The sequence below is a fragment of the Poecile atricapillus genome, chromosome 39 (assembly GCF_030490865.1).
Source record: "Poecile atricapillus isolate bPoeAtr1 chromosome 39, bPoeAtr1.hap1, whole genome shotgun sequence".
NCBI classification, from domain to species: Eukaryota; Metazoa; Chordata; class Aves; order Passeriformes; family Paridae; genus Poecile; species Poecile atricapillus.
This window is the reverse complement of record NC_081287.1, coordinates 411,899-427,404: the sequence shown is the minus strand read 5'-3', so window position 1 is coordinate 427,404 and position 15,506 is coordinate 411,899. Positions and strand designations below refer to the sequence as shown.

Sequence of the window (15,506 nt, the reverse complement as noted above, 5' to 3'; positions counted from 1 at the left end):
TTTGGAGAATTTTGGGAGGTTTAGGAGGGGTTTGGGGGAGGTCTCGGGAGGTTTGGGGGGCTTTGGAGGGGTTTGGGGGAGGTTTCGGGAGTTTTTGGAGAATTTGGGGAGGTTTAGGAGGAGTTTTGGGGGTTTAGGAGGGATTTGGGGGAGGTTTGGGAGGTTTGTGGGGTTTTGGAAAGGTTCAGGAAGGGTTTTGGGGAGGTTTGTGGGGTTTTGGAGGGGTTTTGGAGGGGCTTGGGGGAGGTTTGGTGTGAAATTCCTCGTGTGATTCCCCCCTTGTGTGACCCCGGAGTGTCCCCCGAGCCCCCCCAGTGTCCCCAGTGTCCCCAGTGTCCCCTGGGTGTCCCCAATGTCCCCAATGTCCCCGATGTCCCCAGTGGCCATTGTCCAGCTCCAGGACCCGGTGCCCCCTCACTGCCCCCCCCTGTGTCCCCTGGGTGTCCCCAATGTCCCCAATGTCCCCAATGTCCCCAATGTCCCTGCTGTCCCCAGTGGCCATTGTCCAGCTCCAGGACCCGGTGCCCCCTCACTGTCCCCCCCAGTGTCCCCAGTGTCCCCAATGTCCCCAATGTCCCCAGTGTCCCCCCAGTGTCCCCAATGTCCCCACTGTCCCCAGTGTCCCCCCAATGTTCCCAGTGTCCCCTGGGTGTCCCCAATGTCCCCCCAATGTCCCCGCTGTCCCCAGTGGCCATTGTCCAGCTCCAGGACCCGGTGCCCCCTCACTGCCCCCCCAGTGTCCCCAGTGTCCCCAATGTCCCCAATGTCCCCAATGTCCCCAATGTCCCCGCTGTCCCCAGTGGCCATTGTCCAGCTCCAGGACCCGGTGCCCCTCACTGCCCCCCCAGTCCCCCTGTCCCCAGTGTCCCCAGTGTCCCAGCTGTCCCCAGGACCCTGTGCCCCTCAGCTGTCCCCCCGTCCCCTGTGTCCCCAGTCCTGTCCCCAGTGTCCCCAATGTCCCCAATGTCCCCAATGTCCCCAATGTCCCCCTGTCCCCTCAGTGGCCATTGTCCAGCTCCAGGACCCGGTGCCCCCTCACTGTCCCCCCTGTGTCCCCAGTGTCCCCAGTGTCCCCAATGTCCCCAGTGTCCCCAATGTCCCCAATGTCCCCAATGTCCCCCCGCTGTCCCCAGTGGCCATTGTCCAGCTCCAGGACCCGGTGCCCCCTCACTGTTTCTCGCGGACCCTGCACGACCTCAGCTGCTTCTGGGACAGCCCCGGGCCCGCCGAGCCGAGCCGCTTCCGCCTGCAGTTCCGCCTCGAGTGAGTGACCGGGACACGGGGACACAGGGGGGACAGCTGAGTGACCCTGGGTGACGCCTGAGTGACCCCTGAGTGACCCCCGAGTGACCCCTGAGTGACCGAGAGACACGGGGGACACATGGGTGACACAGGGGGGACACAGGGGTGACACCCGAGTGACACCTGAGTGACCCAGAGACACGGGGGACACACGGGGGACACAGGGGTGACACATGGGTGACACCCGAGTGACACCTGAGTGACACCTGAGTGACCCCTGAGTGACCCCTGAGAGACCCTGGGTGACACCTGAGTGACCCCTGAGTGACCGAGAGACACGGGGGACACACGGGTGACACAGGGGTGACCCCTGAGTGACCCAGAGACACAGGGGACACAGGGGTGACACAGGGGTGACACATGGGTGACACCTGAGTGACCCCTGAGTGACCCCTGAGAGACACGGGGGACACACGGGGGACACATGGGTGACACAGGGGTGACACACAGGGGACACACGGGTGACACCTGAGTGACCCCTGAGTGACCCTGGGTGACACCTGGGTGACACATGGGTGACACATGGGTGACACCTGAGTGACCCCTGAGTGACCCCCAAGTGACCCCCGAGTGACACCTCGGTGTCCCCTCAGTGTCCCCTCAGTGTCCCCTCAGTGTCACCACGCTGTGCCCTCAGTGTCCCCTGTCCCCTCAGTGTCCCCTCAGTGTGCCCTCAATGTCCCCTCAGGCAGGACCCGTGGCAGGATTGTCCCCTCAGTGTCACCGCGCTGTCCCCTCAGTGTCCCCTCAGTGTCACCTCAGTGTCCCCTCAATGTCCCCTCAGTGTCCCCTCAGTGTCCCCTCAGTGTCCCCTCAGTGTCCCCTCAATGTCCCCCCAGGCAGGACCCGTGGCAGGATTGTCCCCTCAGTGTCCCCTCAGTGTCCCCTCAGTGTCACCTGATTGTCCCCTCGGTGTCCCCCAGACAGGACCCGTGGCAGGATTGTCCCCTCAGTGTCACCGCGCTGTCCCCTCAGTGTCACCTGTCCCCTGTCTCCCCAGGCAGGACCCGTGGCAGGATTGTCCCCTCAGTGTCCCCTCAGTGTCCCCTCAATGTCCCCCAGACAGGACCCGTGGCAGGATTGTCCCCTCAGTGTCCCCTCAGTGTCCCCTCAGTGTCACCTGTCCCCTGTCCCCTCAGGCAGGACCCGTGGCAGGATTGTCCCCTCAGTGTCACCGCGCTGTCCCGGGGGTCCCGTTTCTGGTGCTCGCTGCCCCCGGCCGCCACCGTCACCTTCGTGCCCCTCGAGCTGCGCGTGCTGCCCGGGACCCCCGGGACCCCCGGGACCACCACCGGGACCCCCACCGGGACCCCCGGGACCACCCCCGGGACCACCCCCGGGACCCCCGGGACCCCCAGAGCCACCGAGACCCCCACCGGGACCCCCGGGACCACCGAGACCACCCCCGGGACCCCCGGGACCACCCCCGGGACCACCCCCGGGACCACCGGGACCACCGAGACCCGCCCCGGGACCCCCAAGACCCCCGGGACCACCGGAACTCCTCCCGTGACCAACGAGACCACCGAGACCCCCGGAACCCCCCCCGGGACCCCCGGGCCCCCCTCCAACACCTCTGGGACCCCCGGGAGCCCCCCCCAAACGACGGAGCCCCCTCCCCCCCTGTTCCAGCGCATCGTCTTCATCGACCAAGTCGGTACGGGGGGGATTTGGGGGGTCCCGGGGGGATTTGGGGGGTTCTGGAGGGGATTTGGGGGGGTCCCGGGGGGGATTTGGGGGGTCCCGAGGGGGGATTTGGGGGGTCCTGGGGGGATTTGGGGGGTCCTGGAAGGGATTTGGGGGGTCCTGGGTGGGATTTGGGGGGTCCTGGGTGGGATTTGGGGGGTTCTGGAGGGATTTGGGGGGTCCCGGGGGGATTTGGGGGGAAATTTGGGGGGGATTTGGGGGGTCCCGGAGGGGATTTGGGGGGTCCTGGAGGGGGTTTGAGGGGTCCTGGAAGGGATTTGGGGGGTCCCGGGGGGATTTGGGGGGTCCCGGGAGGATTTGGGGGGTCCCGGGGGGATTTGGGGGGGATTTGGGGGGTCCTGGAGGGGATTTGGGGGGTCCTGGAAGGGATTTGGGGGGTCCTGGAAGGGATTTGGGGGGTCCTGGGGGGGATTTGGGGGGTCCTGGAAGGGATTTGGGGGGTCCTGGAAGGGATTTGAGGGGTCCTGGGGGGATTTGGGGGGTCCCGGGGGGGGATTTGGGGGGTCCCGGGGGGATTGGGGGGGTCCCGGCGGGATTTGGGGGGTCCTGGGGGGGGTTTGGGGGGTCCTGGGGGGGATTTGGGGGGAAATTTGAGGGTTGGGGAGCAGAGTTTGGGTGAATTTCGGGGGTTTTTTTGTTAATTTCGGGTTAATTTCGGGTCAATTTCGGGTCAATTTCGGGTTAATTTCGGGTTAAATTCGGGATAATTTCGGGATAATTTCGGGTTAATTTCGGGTCAATTTCGGGTTAATTTCGGGTTAATTTCGGGTCAATTTCGGGATAATTTCGGGTTAAATTCGGGGTTAATTTCGGGGTTAATTTCGGGTCAATTTCGGGATAATTTCGGGTTAATTTCGGGGTAATTTCGGGGTTAATTTCGGGGTTAATTTCGGGTTAATTTCGGGTTAAATTCGTTAAATTCGGGGTTAATTTCGGGGTTAATTTCGGGTTAATTTCGGGTTAATTTCGGGTTAATTTCGGGTTAATTTCGGGTCAATTTCGGGTTAAATTCGGGGTTAATTTCGGGTTAATTTCGGGGTAATTTCGGGTTAATTTCGGGTTAATTTCGGGGGTGATTTTGGGTTAATTTCGGGTCAATTTCGGGGTTAATTTCAGGGGTAATTTCGGGTTAATTTCGGGGGTGGTTTTGGGTTAATTTCGGGTCAATTTCGGGGTAATTTCGGGTTAATTTCGGGTTAATTTCGGGGGTGATTTTGGGTTAATTTCGGGTCAATTTCGGGGTAATTTCGGGTTAATTTCGGGTTAATTTCGGGGGTGGTTTTGGGTTAATTTCGGGATTTCGGGGGTGATTTTGGGTTAATTCCGGTGTTTTGGGGATGATTTTGGGTTAATTTCGGTGTTTTGGGGGTGATTTTGGGTTAATTCCGGTGTTTTGGGGGTGATTTTGGGTTAATTTCGGGATTTCGGGGATGATTTTGGGTTAATTCCGGTGTTTTGGGGATGATTTCGGGGTTAATTCCGGTGTTTTGGGGGTGATTCCGGTGTTTTGGGGGTGATTTTGGGGTTAATCCCGGTGTTCCGGGGGTGATTTTGGGTTAATTTCTGTGTTTTGGGGATGATTTTGGGTTAATTTCGGTGTTCCGGGGATGATTTTGGGTTTATTTCGGTGTTCCGTGGGTGATTTTGGGTTAATTCCGGTGTTTTGGGGGTGATTTTGGGTTAATCTCGGTGTTTTTGGAGGGCTCCTCGCGTTAAACCCCAGCATTTTGGGGTTCATTTCTGCCTTTGGGGGGGCTCTCCTGTCCCTCCGGGATATTTTGGGGGGGGTCCCCACTGACGGACCCCTCCCCCAGTGCTCCCGGGACCCCCCCAGAACGTGTCGGTGTCTGCGGGGGGGTCCCGGGGGGAGCTGTGCGTGCGCTGGGCCCCCCCCCCCGGGCCGTACCTGCACTCCAGCCTCATCTTCCAGCTGGCCCTGAGCCCCCCCGAGGGACCCCCAAAAACGGTCAGAGACAACCCGGGGCTCGGGGGGGGGCTTGGGGGGGTCCTGGAGGGGATCTGGGGGGGCTTGGGGGGGCTTTGGGGGGTCCTGGAGGGGATCTGGGGGGGCTTGGGGGGGTCCTGGAGGGGATTTGGGGGGGTTTGAGGGGATTTGAGGGTCCCTGGAGGGGATTTGGGGGGTTTGGGGGTCCCTGGAGGGGATTTGGGGGCTCCGGGAGGGGCTTGGGGGGGTCCCTGGAGGGGGTTTGGGGGGGCTTGGGGGGGTCCCTGGAGGGGATTTGGGGGGTTTGGGGGTCCCTGTTGGGGGTTTGGGGGGGTTTGGGGGTCCCTGGAGGGGATTTGGGGGTCCCTGGAGGGGATTTGGGGGGGTTGGGGGTCCCTGGAAGGGGTTTAGGGGGGGTTTGGGGGGTCCCTGGAGGGGATTTGGGGGTCCCTGGAGGGGATTTGGGGGGTCCTAGAGGGAATCTGGGGGGGTTTGGGGGTCCCTTGAGGGGATTTGGGGTCCCTGTTGTGGTTTTGGGGGATTTTTTGGGTTCCCCGTTGTGGTTTTGGGGGATTTTCGGGGGGATTTTTCGGTTCCCTGTTCTGGTTTTGGGTTCCCTGTTCTGGTTTTGGGTTCCCTGTTCTGGTTTTTGGTTCCCCGTTCTGGTTTTGGGTTCCCTGTTGCGGTTTTGGGGTATTTTGGGGCATTTTTGAGGTTCCTTGTGCGGTTTTTTGGGGATTTTGGTGGTTTTGGGGTCCCTGACCATCCCCCCTCAGGTGGGGGTCCCGGCGGGGGTTTTTTTGGGATTTTGGGATATTTTGGGGTGGATTTTGGTGTTTTTGGGGTCTCTGTGGTGGGTTTTTGGGGGGATTTTGGTGTTTTTGGGGTCCCTGACCATCCCATCCCCCCTCAGGTGGGGGTCCCGGCGGGGTTTTTTGGGGTGGATTTGGGGGTTTTTGGGGTCCCTGTGGTGGGTTTTTTGGGTGGATTTGCTGGTTTTGGGGTCCCTGACCATCCCATCCCTCCTCAGGTGGGGGTCCCGGCGGGGTTTTTTGGGGTGGATTTTGGTGTTTTTGGGATCCCTGTGGTGGGTTTTTGGGGGGATTTCGGGATTTTGGGGTTCCTGACCATCCCATCCCCCCTCAGGTGGGGGTCCCGGCGGGGGTTTTTTTTGGGATTTTGGGATATTTTGGGGTATTTTGGGGTGGATTTTGGGGTTTTTGGGGTCCCTGTGGTGGGTTTTTGGGGGGATTTTGGTGTTTTTGGGGTCCCTGACCATCCCATCCCCCCTCAGGTGGGGGTCCCGGCGGGGTTTTTTTTGGGATTTTGGGATATTTTGGGGTATTTTGGGGTGGATTTGGGGGTTTTTGGGGTCTCTGTGGTGGGTTTTTGGGGGGATTTTGGTGTTTTTGGGGTCCCTGACCATCCCATCCCCCCTCAGGTGGGGGTCCCGGCGGGCCGGCGCGAGCAGGGGGTCGGGGGTCTCCGGGCCAGCACCGAGTACTCGGTGCGAGCCCGGGCCCGGCCCGACGGGATCAGCTACAGCGGCTTCTGGAGCCCCTGGTCCCCCCCCCGCAGTGCCACCACCCCCCCCGGTGAGTGACACCGGCGACACCGGCGACACCGGGGGGGCTTGGGGACAGCGGAGACAGCGGGGACAGCGGGGACAGCGGGGGGGCTTGGGGACAGCGGGGGGGCTTGGGGACAGCGGGGACAGCGGGGACAGCGGGGGGGCTTGGGGACACCGGGGACAGAGGGGACATTGGGGACAGCGGGGACATTGGGGACAGCGGGGGGCTTGGGGACACCGGGGACAGCGGGGACAGCGGAGGGGCTTGGGGACAGCGGGGACAGCGGGGACACCGGGGACACCGGGGACAGCGGGGACAGCGGGGGGTCTTGGGGACACCGGCGACACCGGGGACAGCGGGGGGGCTTGGGGACACCGGGGACACCGGGGACAGCGGGGGGGCTTGGGGACACCGGGGACAGCGGGGACAGCGGGGGGCTTGGGGACACCGGCGACACCGGGGACAGCGGGGACACCGGGGGGCTTGGGGGATCGGGGGGTCTTGGGGACATTTGGGGGGCTTGGGGACATTGGGGGGACACCGGGGGGAGCGGGGGGAGCGGGGACATTGAGGAAGTTTGGGGACATTGAGGGGACACTGAGGGGACACTGAGGGGACACTGAGGGGGTTTGGGGACACTGAGGGGGGGTTTGGGGACACTGAGGGGGGGTTTGGGGACACTGAGAGGACACTGAGGGGGATTCGGGGACACTGAGGAGGGTTTGGGGACACCGAGGGGGGTTTGGGGACACTCAGGGGGGGTTTGGGGACACTGAGGGGGGGTTTGGGGACACCGAGGGGGTTTGGGGACACCGAGGGCACACCCAGGGCCGCCGAGGCGCTACTGGGAGCACTGGGGCGCACTGGGAGGGGTCCCTGAAGAGGTGTCGCCCCCCCCGTGACCCCCCAGTGCCACCCCCCGGGTGTCCCCTGTCACCCAGAGCTGGACGCGGTGACGCTGGGACTGGCGAGCCTGCTGGGGCTGCTGCTGCTGGCACTGGGAGCACTGGGACTGCTGGGACACCGCCGGTACTGGGGGAACTGGGGGGACTGGGAGGGACTGGGGGGACTGGGAGGGACTGGGAGGGACTGGGAGCACTGGGACTGCTGGGACACCGCCGGTACTGGGGGGACTGGGGGGACTGGGGGGACTGGGGGGAACTGGGAGCACTGGGAGCACTGGGACTGCTGGGACACCGCCGGTACTGGGGGGACTGGGGGGACTGGGGGGACTGGGAGGGACTGGGGGGACTGGGGGGACTGGGAGGGAACTGGGAGCACTGGGACACCGCCGGTACTGGGGGAACTGGGGGGACTGGGGGGACTGGGGGAACTGGGGAGCACTGGGGGAACTGGGACTGCTGGGACACCGCCGGTACTGGGGGGACTGGGGGAACTGGGGGGACTGGGGGGACTGGGGGGACTGGGGGGACTGGGGGGACTGGGACTGCTGGGACACCGCCGGTACTGGGGGAACTGGGAGGGACTGGGGGGACTGGGACTGCTGGGACACCGCCGGTACTGGGGGGACTGGGGGGACTGGGGAAACTGGGGGGACTGGGAGGGACTGGGGGGACTGGGGAGCACTGGGAGCACTGGGACTGCTGGGACACCGCCGGTACTGGGGGGACTGGGGGGGTCTCTGTGGGATTTTGGGGTGGTTTTGGGATGGTTTTGGGGTCTCTGGGGTGTTTTTGGGGTGTTTTTGGGGTGTTTTTGGGGTCTCTGGGGTGGATTTTGGTATGTTTTTGGGGTGTTTTCGGGGTGTTTTTGGGGTGTTTTTGGGGTGTTTTCGGGGTGTTTTTGGGGTCTCTGGGGTGTTTTTGGGGTGTTTTTGGGGTGTTTTTGGGGTGTTTTTGGGGTCTCTGGGGGTGTTTTTGGGGTCTCTGGGGTGTTTTTGGGCTGTTTTTGGGGTCTCTGGGGTGTTTTTGGGGTTTTTGGGGTCTCTGGGGTGGATTTTGGGGTGTTTTTGGCGTCTCTGGGGGGATTTCGGGGTCTCTGGGGTGTTCTTGGGCTGTTTTTGGGGTCTGGGGGGGATTTCGGGGTGTTTTTGGGGTCTCTGGGGTGTTTTTGGGGTGTTTTTGGGGTCTCTGGGGGGATTTCGGGGTCTCTGGGGTGTTCTTGGGCTGTTTTTGGGGTCTCTGGGGGGGATTTCGGGGTGTTTTTGCGCTGTTTTTGGGGTCTCTGGGGTGGATTTTGGGGTGTTTTTGGGGTCTCTGGGGTGTTCTTGGGGTGTTTTTGGGGTCTCTGGGGGGGATTTCGGGGACCCCCTGACCCCCCGTCCCCCAGGACCCTTCGGGCCAAGCTGTGGCCGCCGGTGCCGGGCCCGGAGCGAGAGTTCGAGGGGCTCTTCAGCGCCTACGGCGGCAACTTCCAGGTGAGGGAAATTCGGGAATTTGGGGGAATTTGGGGAATTCTGGGGGGTCCCGGGATTTTGGGGGGGGATTGGGGGTTTTGGGGGATGGTTTGGGGTTTTTTGGGGTGAGTTTGGGGGCGTTTCGGGTGATTTTTGGATGATTTTCGGGTGATTTTTGGATGATTTTCGGGTGAATTTTGGGTAATTTTCGGGTGAATTTTGGGTAATTTTCGGGTGATTTTCGGGGATATTTTGGGGATATTTTGGGTGGTTTTAGGGGATATTTTGGGGATGTTTTAGGGGATATTTCAGGATACTTTGGGGATATTTTGGGGAATATTTCGGGACATTTTGGGGGATATTTGGGGGGATATTTCGGGATAATTTCGGGACATTTTGGGGGATATTTCGGGGGATATTTCAGGATATTTCGGGGGATATTTCGGGGATATTTTGGGGAATATTTCAGGACATTTTGGGGATATTTCGGGGGATATTTCGGGATATTTTGGGGAATATTTGGGGATATTTTGGGGGATATTTCAGGACATTTTGGGATATTTCGGGGATATTTTGGGGAATATTTCGGGATATTTCGGGGAATATTTCGGGATATTTCGGGGATATTTTGGGGAATATTTCGGGCTATTTCGGGCTATTTTGGGGATATTTTGGGGGATATTTCGGGATATTTTGGGGGATATTTCGGGGAATATTTGGGGATATTTTAGGGGATATTTTGGGGGATATTTTGGGGGATATTTCGGGACTATTTTGGGGAATATTTCAGGACATTTTGGGGATATTTCGGGGGATATTTCGGGATATTTTGGGGAATATTTGGGGATATTTCGGGGGATATTTCAGGACATTTTCGGGATATTTTGGGGAATATTTGGGGATATTTTGGGGGATATTTTGGGGAATATTTCGGGATATTTTGGGGAATATTTGGGGATATTTTGGGGGATATTTTGGGGAATATTTCGGGATATTTCGGGGATATTTTGGGGGATATTTCGGGGGATATTTCGGGATAATTTCGGGATATTTTGGGGGATATTTTGGGGAATATTTCAGGACATTTTGGGGATATTTCAGGGGATATTTCGGGATATTTTGGGGAATATTTGGGGATATTTCGGGATATTTTGGGGAATATTTCAGGACATTTGGGGGATATTTTGGGGAATATTTCGGGATATTTCGGGATATTTTGGGGAATATTTTGGGAAATATTTGGGGATATTTTGGGGGATATTCCGGGGAATATTTCGGGGATATTTTGGGGAATATTTCGGGATATTTCGGGCTATTTCGGGGATATTTTGGGGAATATTTCGGGGGATATTTCGGGGGATATTTCGGGATATTTTGGGGACTATTTCAGGACATTTGGGGGATATTTTAGGGGATATTTCGGGACATTTCGGCGCCGTTTAACCCTTTCCCCCCCGCAGCTGTGGCTGTGCCAGGGCCCGGGCTCCCCCTGGGCTCCCCCCGCTCCCCCCCCCTTGGAGGCCGAGGACGCCGTGGAGGAGGTGGGGGAGGGGCCGGGGGAGCCGCCCCTCCCCCCCGGGACTGAGACCCCCCCCCAGCCCCGGGAGCCCCCCGGGGACCCCTCCCCCTCCCCCAGCTTTGAGTACACCCTGTTCGAGCCCGGCTCCGCCCTGCTCCGCCCCTCCCCCCGCGGCCCCGCCCCCTACGCCAACCTCGCCCCTCCCCCCAAGGCCGCCGAGGGGGCGGGGCAAGGACCCCATTACGTCATCTGCTCCTGATGGCGGCGGGTGACGTCACGCGGGGAAGAAAGGGGGCGTGTGACGTCACCGGGGAAAGCTGGGTTAGTGACGTCACGCACAGCAACACAGTGACGTCACGCGGAGAAAGGGGCGTGTGACGTCAGCGGGGGGAAAGATGGATTAGTGACGTCACGCGCAGCAACAATGAGGTCATCGCGGAGGGGACGCGACGCGGTGACGTCACGCGGAAGGACAATGACGTAATCACAGAAGGGACGCGTCGCTGTGACGTCACGCGACGCAGACCGGTGACGTCACGTGGAAAGGGACGCAGCGCGGTGACGTCACGCCGAAGGCGCGGATGATGTCATGGAAGGGACGCGATGACGTCACACGGACGGGAGCAGTGACGTCAGCGCCGAGGGAACGCGTCCCGGTGACGTCACGTGGATGGGACAGGTGACGTCACACGGAGCGATGACGTCAGTGCGGAACGGACATGACGTCATTGTGACATCATCACCCCGGGCGCGGGGACGCGGAGGGAGGGGGAGGGGACGGCCGGGGACATCGAATTTCACCTGCTTTGGGTTTTTAATGATTTTGTACAATAAAAGCGACGCTGGGCCACGGCCCACGCCCCCACTGGGGACACTGGGACAGACTGGGGACACTGGGACGGACTGGGGACACTGGGACGGACTGGGACGGGCACTGGGGACACTGGGATGGACTGGGGACACTGGGATGGACTGGGACGGGCACTGGGGACACTGGGACGGGCACTGGGGGCACTGGGACAGACTGGGAGCGACACTGGGGACAACAGGGGATAACTGGGAGGGCAGTGGGGGACACTGGGAGGGACCGGGGACACACTGGGGACACTGGGAGCACTGGGACAGGAGCCTGGGGACACTGGGAGGACACTGGGAAGGCACTGGGAGCACTGGGACAGGAGCCTGGGGACACTGTGGGGACACTGGGGACACTGGGGACACTGGGAGGGCACTGGGAAGGCACTGGGAGCACTGGGATAGGAGCCTGGGGACACTGTGGGGACACTGGGGACACTGGGAGGGCACTGGGAGGGCACTGGGAGGGCACTGGGAGCACTGGGACAGGAGCCTGGGGACACTGTGGGGACACTGGGGACACTGGGAGGGCACTGGGAAGGCACTGGGAGCACTGGGACAGGAGCCTGGGGACACTGTGGGGACACTGGGGACACTGGGGACACTGGGAGGGCACTGGGAAGGCACTGGGAGCACTGGGATAGGAGCCTGGGGACACTGTGGGGACACTGGGGACACTGGGAGGGCACTGGGAGGGCACTGGGAGGGCACTGGGAGCACTGGGACAGGAGCCTGGGGACACTGTGGGGACACTGGGGACACTGGGAGGGCACTGGGAGCACTGGGACAGGAGCCTGGGGACACTGTGGGGACATTGGGGCCCTGGAGGGGTGGCACAGGCGGGCTGGGCGGGGGGGGGAGGGGCTGATAACGCTTATCAGGAGCCCCCAGACGGGCCCGGGTGGGGACACCTGGCACCGTGTCACTGTCACCCCTCCCGGCACCGTGTCACTGTCACCCCTCCCAGCCCCGTGTCACTGTCACCCCTCCCCAGCACCGTGTCACTGTCACCCCTCCCGGCACCGTGTCACTGTCACCCCTCCCAGCACCGTGTCACTGTCACCCCTCCCAGCACCGTGTCACTGTCACCCCTCCCAGCTCCGTGTCACTGTCACCCCTCCCAGCACCGTGTCACTGTCACCCCTCCCAGCACCGTGTCACTGTCACCCCTCCCGGCACCGTGTCACTGTCACCCCTCCCAGCACCGTGTCACTGTCACCCCTCCCGGCACCGTGTCACTGTCACCCCTCCCAGCTCCGTGTCACTGTCACCACTCCCAGCACCGTGTCACCCGCCACGTCCCTGGCACCCGCGGGGGGGTGGTGACATCGGATCCATGTCCCCGTGGGGTGGTGGTGGCATCGTGTCCGTGTCCCCGTGGGGTGGTGGCACCGTGTCCGTGTCCCCGTGGGGTGGTGGCACCGTGTCCGTGTCCCCATCGTGTCCGTGTCCCTGTCGGGGGGTGGCACCGTGTCCGTGTCCCCATCGGGTCCATGTCCCCGCGGGGGGGTGGTGGCACCGGGTCCGTGTCCCCGTGGGGGGGTGGTGACATCGTGTCCGTGTCCCCATCGTGTCCGTGTCCCCGCGGGGGGGTGGTGACATCGTGTCCGTGTCCCCATCGGGTCCGTGTCCCCATCGGGTCCGTGTCACTCCCACTCCTCCTCGGAGCCGCTGTCCCCTCCGCTGTCCCCAGGGCTGTCCCCAGGGCTGTCCCCAGGGCTGTCCCCTCCTCTGTCCCCTCCGCTGTCCCCGAGGCGCAGCCGCCACCTCCTCCCGGCTGTCCCGGGGCAGCGCAGCGTCACCCGCGCGTGTCCGGGGCTGTCCCCGCGGGCCGGCCGCAGGTGACACCGCGCCGGGAAGAAGCGGAGCAGCGTCCCCAGGACGTGCGGGCCGGGCGGGGGCAGGCGCAGGGCGGCCACCAGCTGCGGGGGGACCCGCGGGGGACAGCGGGGGACGCGGCACAGCTGCAGCAGCAGCGCGGCCAGGCGGGCGGGGGCGGCCGGGGACGCCCCCAGGTAACGCTCCAGCCCGTCCAGGAGCAGCAGCGCCGGGGGGTGAGGGGACAGCGACAGATGCCACACCAGCTCGCGACACAGCGACGAGCGGCTGCAGGGGTAGCGCAGCTCCAGGCGCTGCGGCGGGGACACGGGGACAGCGGGGGGACAGCGGGGGACACGGGGATAGCGGGGGACAGTGGGGGACACGGGGACAGTGGGGGTACAGCGGGGGACACGGGGATAGAGGGGGGACAGCGGGGGACACGGGGACAGCGGGGGACAGTGGGGGACACGGGGACAGTGGGGGTACAGCGGGGGACACGGGGACAGCGGGGGGACAGCGGGGGACATGGGGATAGCGGGGGACAGTGGGGGACACGGGGACAGCGGGGGGACAGCGGGAGACATGGGGATAGACGGGGACAGCGGGGGACAGCGGGGGACATGGGGATAGCGGGGGACAGTGGGGGACACGGGGACAGCGGGGGGACAGCGGGGGACATGGGGATAGAGGGGGGACAGCGGGGGACACGGGGACAGCGGGGGGACAGCGGGGGACACGGGGGTACAGAGGGGACAAGGGGGACAGAGGGGACAAGGGGGACAGAGGGGACAGTGAGGATGGCGGGACAGGAGGCACAAGGGGGACAGAGGGGACAAGAGTCAGCGCCTCAGCAAACACCGCCTTCCCCTCAGCGCTCCCCGCCTTCCCCTCATCAAACACCGCCTTTCCTTCAGCAAACACCGCCTTTCCTTCAGCAAACACCGCCTTTCCTTCAGCAAACACCGCCTTTCCTTCAGCAAACACCGCCTTCTCCTCAGCAAACACCGCCTTCCCCTCAGCACATCCCGCCTTCCCCTCAGCGCTCCCCGCCTTCCCCTCACCGATCCCCGCCTTCTCCTCAGCACATCCCCGCCCTCCCCTCCGCAAACACCGCCTTCCCCTCATCAAACACCGCCTTTCCTTCAGCAAACACCGCCTTCTCCTCAGCGCTCCCCGCCTTCCCCTCACCGATCCCCGCCTTCCCCTCAGCGATCCCCGCCCTCCCCTCACCGATCCCCGCCTTCCCCTCACCGATCCCCGCCTTCTCCTCAGCGATCCCCGCCTTCCCCTCAGCGCTCCCCGCCTTCCCCTCAGCGCTCCCCGCCCTCCCCTCAGCACCCCCGCCCCGTCCCGCCGGCCCCGCTCACCTGCAGCGCCCGCGGGTCGGTGCCGGCTCCACCCGGGAGCCTCGGGATGGCGCTGGGCGCCAGGAACAGCGCTCGGGGCCCGTCCGCGCCGCCCGCCAGCGCCGCCCGCAGCAGCAGCGAGGTGCGGCCCGAGCCCGCCGGGCCCAGCACCAGCACCGGCAGCGGCGGCAGCGCCGCCTCCGAGCCTTCCCCCGGTGCCGCCGGGCCCAGCGCCCGCTCCAGAGCCGCCGCCATGGCAGCGGGGCAGGCGCTGCGCGGCCAATGGGCTGCGCGCCTCGGCTGCGCTCAGCCAATCACGGCGCTGCTCACCCTCGGCGCCGCTCCCGCCGCGGCGGCTCGGCCAATCAGCGCACGGCTTCCCTCAGCGCTGTTCCCCCCACAGCGGTGGGCGGGAATGTCTCAGCCAATCAGAGCAGAGCCCCCCCTCAGCGCTGTTCCCGCCAGCGCGGCTCGGCCAATCAGCGCACGGCTGCCCTCAGCGCCCCTTCCCGCCCTCAGCCGCCGGGGGCGGGGCTCCGTATGTTAATGAGATGCGTGGCCCCGCCCCCCTGCGCATGCAAATGGGCGGGGCGAGAGCGGGGCCACGCCCACCCCCGGGCACGGGGGGAGCACACGAGGGTCCCCAAAGGTCACGTGACAGTCCCCAAGGGTCACGTGAGGGTCCCCAAAGGTCACCCAAGGGTCCCCAAAGGTCACGTGAGGGTCCCCAAAGGTCACGTGAGGGTCCCCAAGGGTCCCCAAGGGTCACGTGACAGTCCCCAAAGGTCACCCAAGGGTCCCCAAGGGTCACGTGAGGGTCCCCAAAGGTCACCCAAGGGTCCTCAAAGGTCCCACAAACCCCCCCGAGGGTCCCGCAAGTCACAGAAAGGTCCCCGAAGGTCATTAAAGGTGCCCTGAAGGTCCCCAAAGGTCACAGGAAGGTCCCCAAAGGTCCCCTGAGGGTCACAGGAGTCACACGAGGGTCCCCAAAGTTCACGTGAGGGTCCCACAAGTCACAGAAAGGTCCCCAAAGGTCACAGGAAAGTCCCCAAAGGTCATTAAGGGTCCCCTGAGGGTCCCCAAA

The 15,506-nt window shown here is 63.3% G+C and overlaps 2 protein-coding genes across 2 annotated transcripts; one reads left to right on the top strand and one right to left on the bottom strand.

The window, feature by feature from the left end:
- The first annotated feature begins 370 nt into the window (after positions 1–370).
- On the top strand, positions 371–11,394 carry LOC131591217 (erythropoietin receptor-like). Its single transcript, XM_058861697.1, has 9 exons — positions 371–440; positions 1,002–1,263; positions 2,442–2,592; positions 2,788–2,959; positions 4,824–4,975; positions 6,396–6,549; positions 7,467–7,554; positions 8,815–8,902; positions 10,342–11,394. Exons 1-9 carry the CDS (start codon positions 371–373, stop codon positions 10,657–10,659), a joined length of 1,455 nt encoding a protein of 484 aa, XP_058717680.1. The 3' UTR covers positions 10,660–11,394.
- A 1,438-nt stretch (positions 11,395–12,832) lies between these two features.
- Positions 12,833–14,677, bottom strand: LOC131591307 (ATPase SWSAP1-like). The gene is made up of 2 exons (XM_058861881.1): positions 14,444–14,677; positions 12,833–13,387 (listed from the first exon to the last, which is right to left on the bottom strand). The coding sequence occupies exons 1-2, from the start codon at positions 14,675–14,677 to the stop codon at positions 12,902–12,904; spliced, it is 720 nt and encodes a 239-aa protein (XP_058717864.1). The 3' UTR covers positions 12,833–12,901.
- Positions 14,678–15,506: the final 829 nt, after the last annotated feature.

Coding starts and splice junctions, on each gene's coding strand:
- LOC131591217 (XM_058861697.1), top strand. CDS start 371: ATGTCCCCAGTGGCCATTGTCCAGCTCCAGGACCCGGTGCCCCCTCAC. Junction 441..1,001: donor CCCCCCCCTGTGTCCCCTGG/GTGTCCCCAATG, acceptor CTGTCCCCTCAG/TGGCCATTGTCCAGCTCCAG. Junction 7,555..8,814: donor GGACTGCTGGGACACCGCCG/GTACTGGGGGAA, acceptor CCCGTCCCCCAG/GACCCTTCGGGCCAAGCTGT.
- LOC131591307 (XM_058861881.1), bottom strand. CDS start 14,677: ATGGCGGCGGCTCTGGAGCGGGCGCTGGGCCCGGCGGCACCGGGGGAA. Junction 13,388..14,443: donor CCGACCCGCGGGCGCTGCAG/GTGAGCGGGGCC, acceptor TCCCCGCCGCAG/CGCCTGGAGCTGCGCTACCC.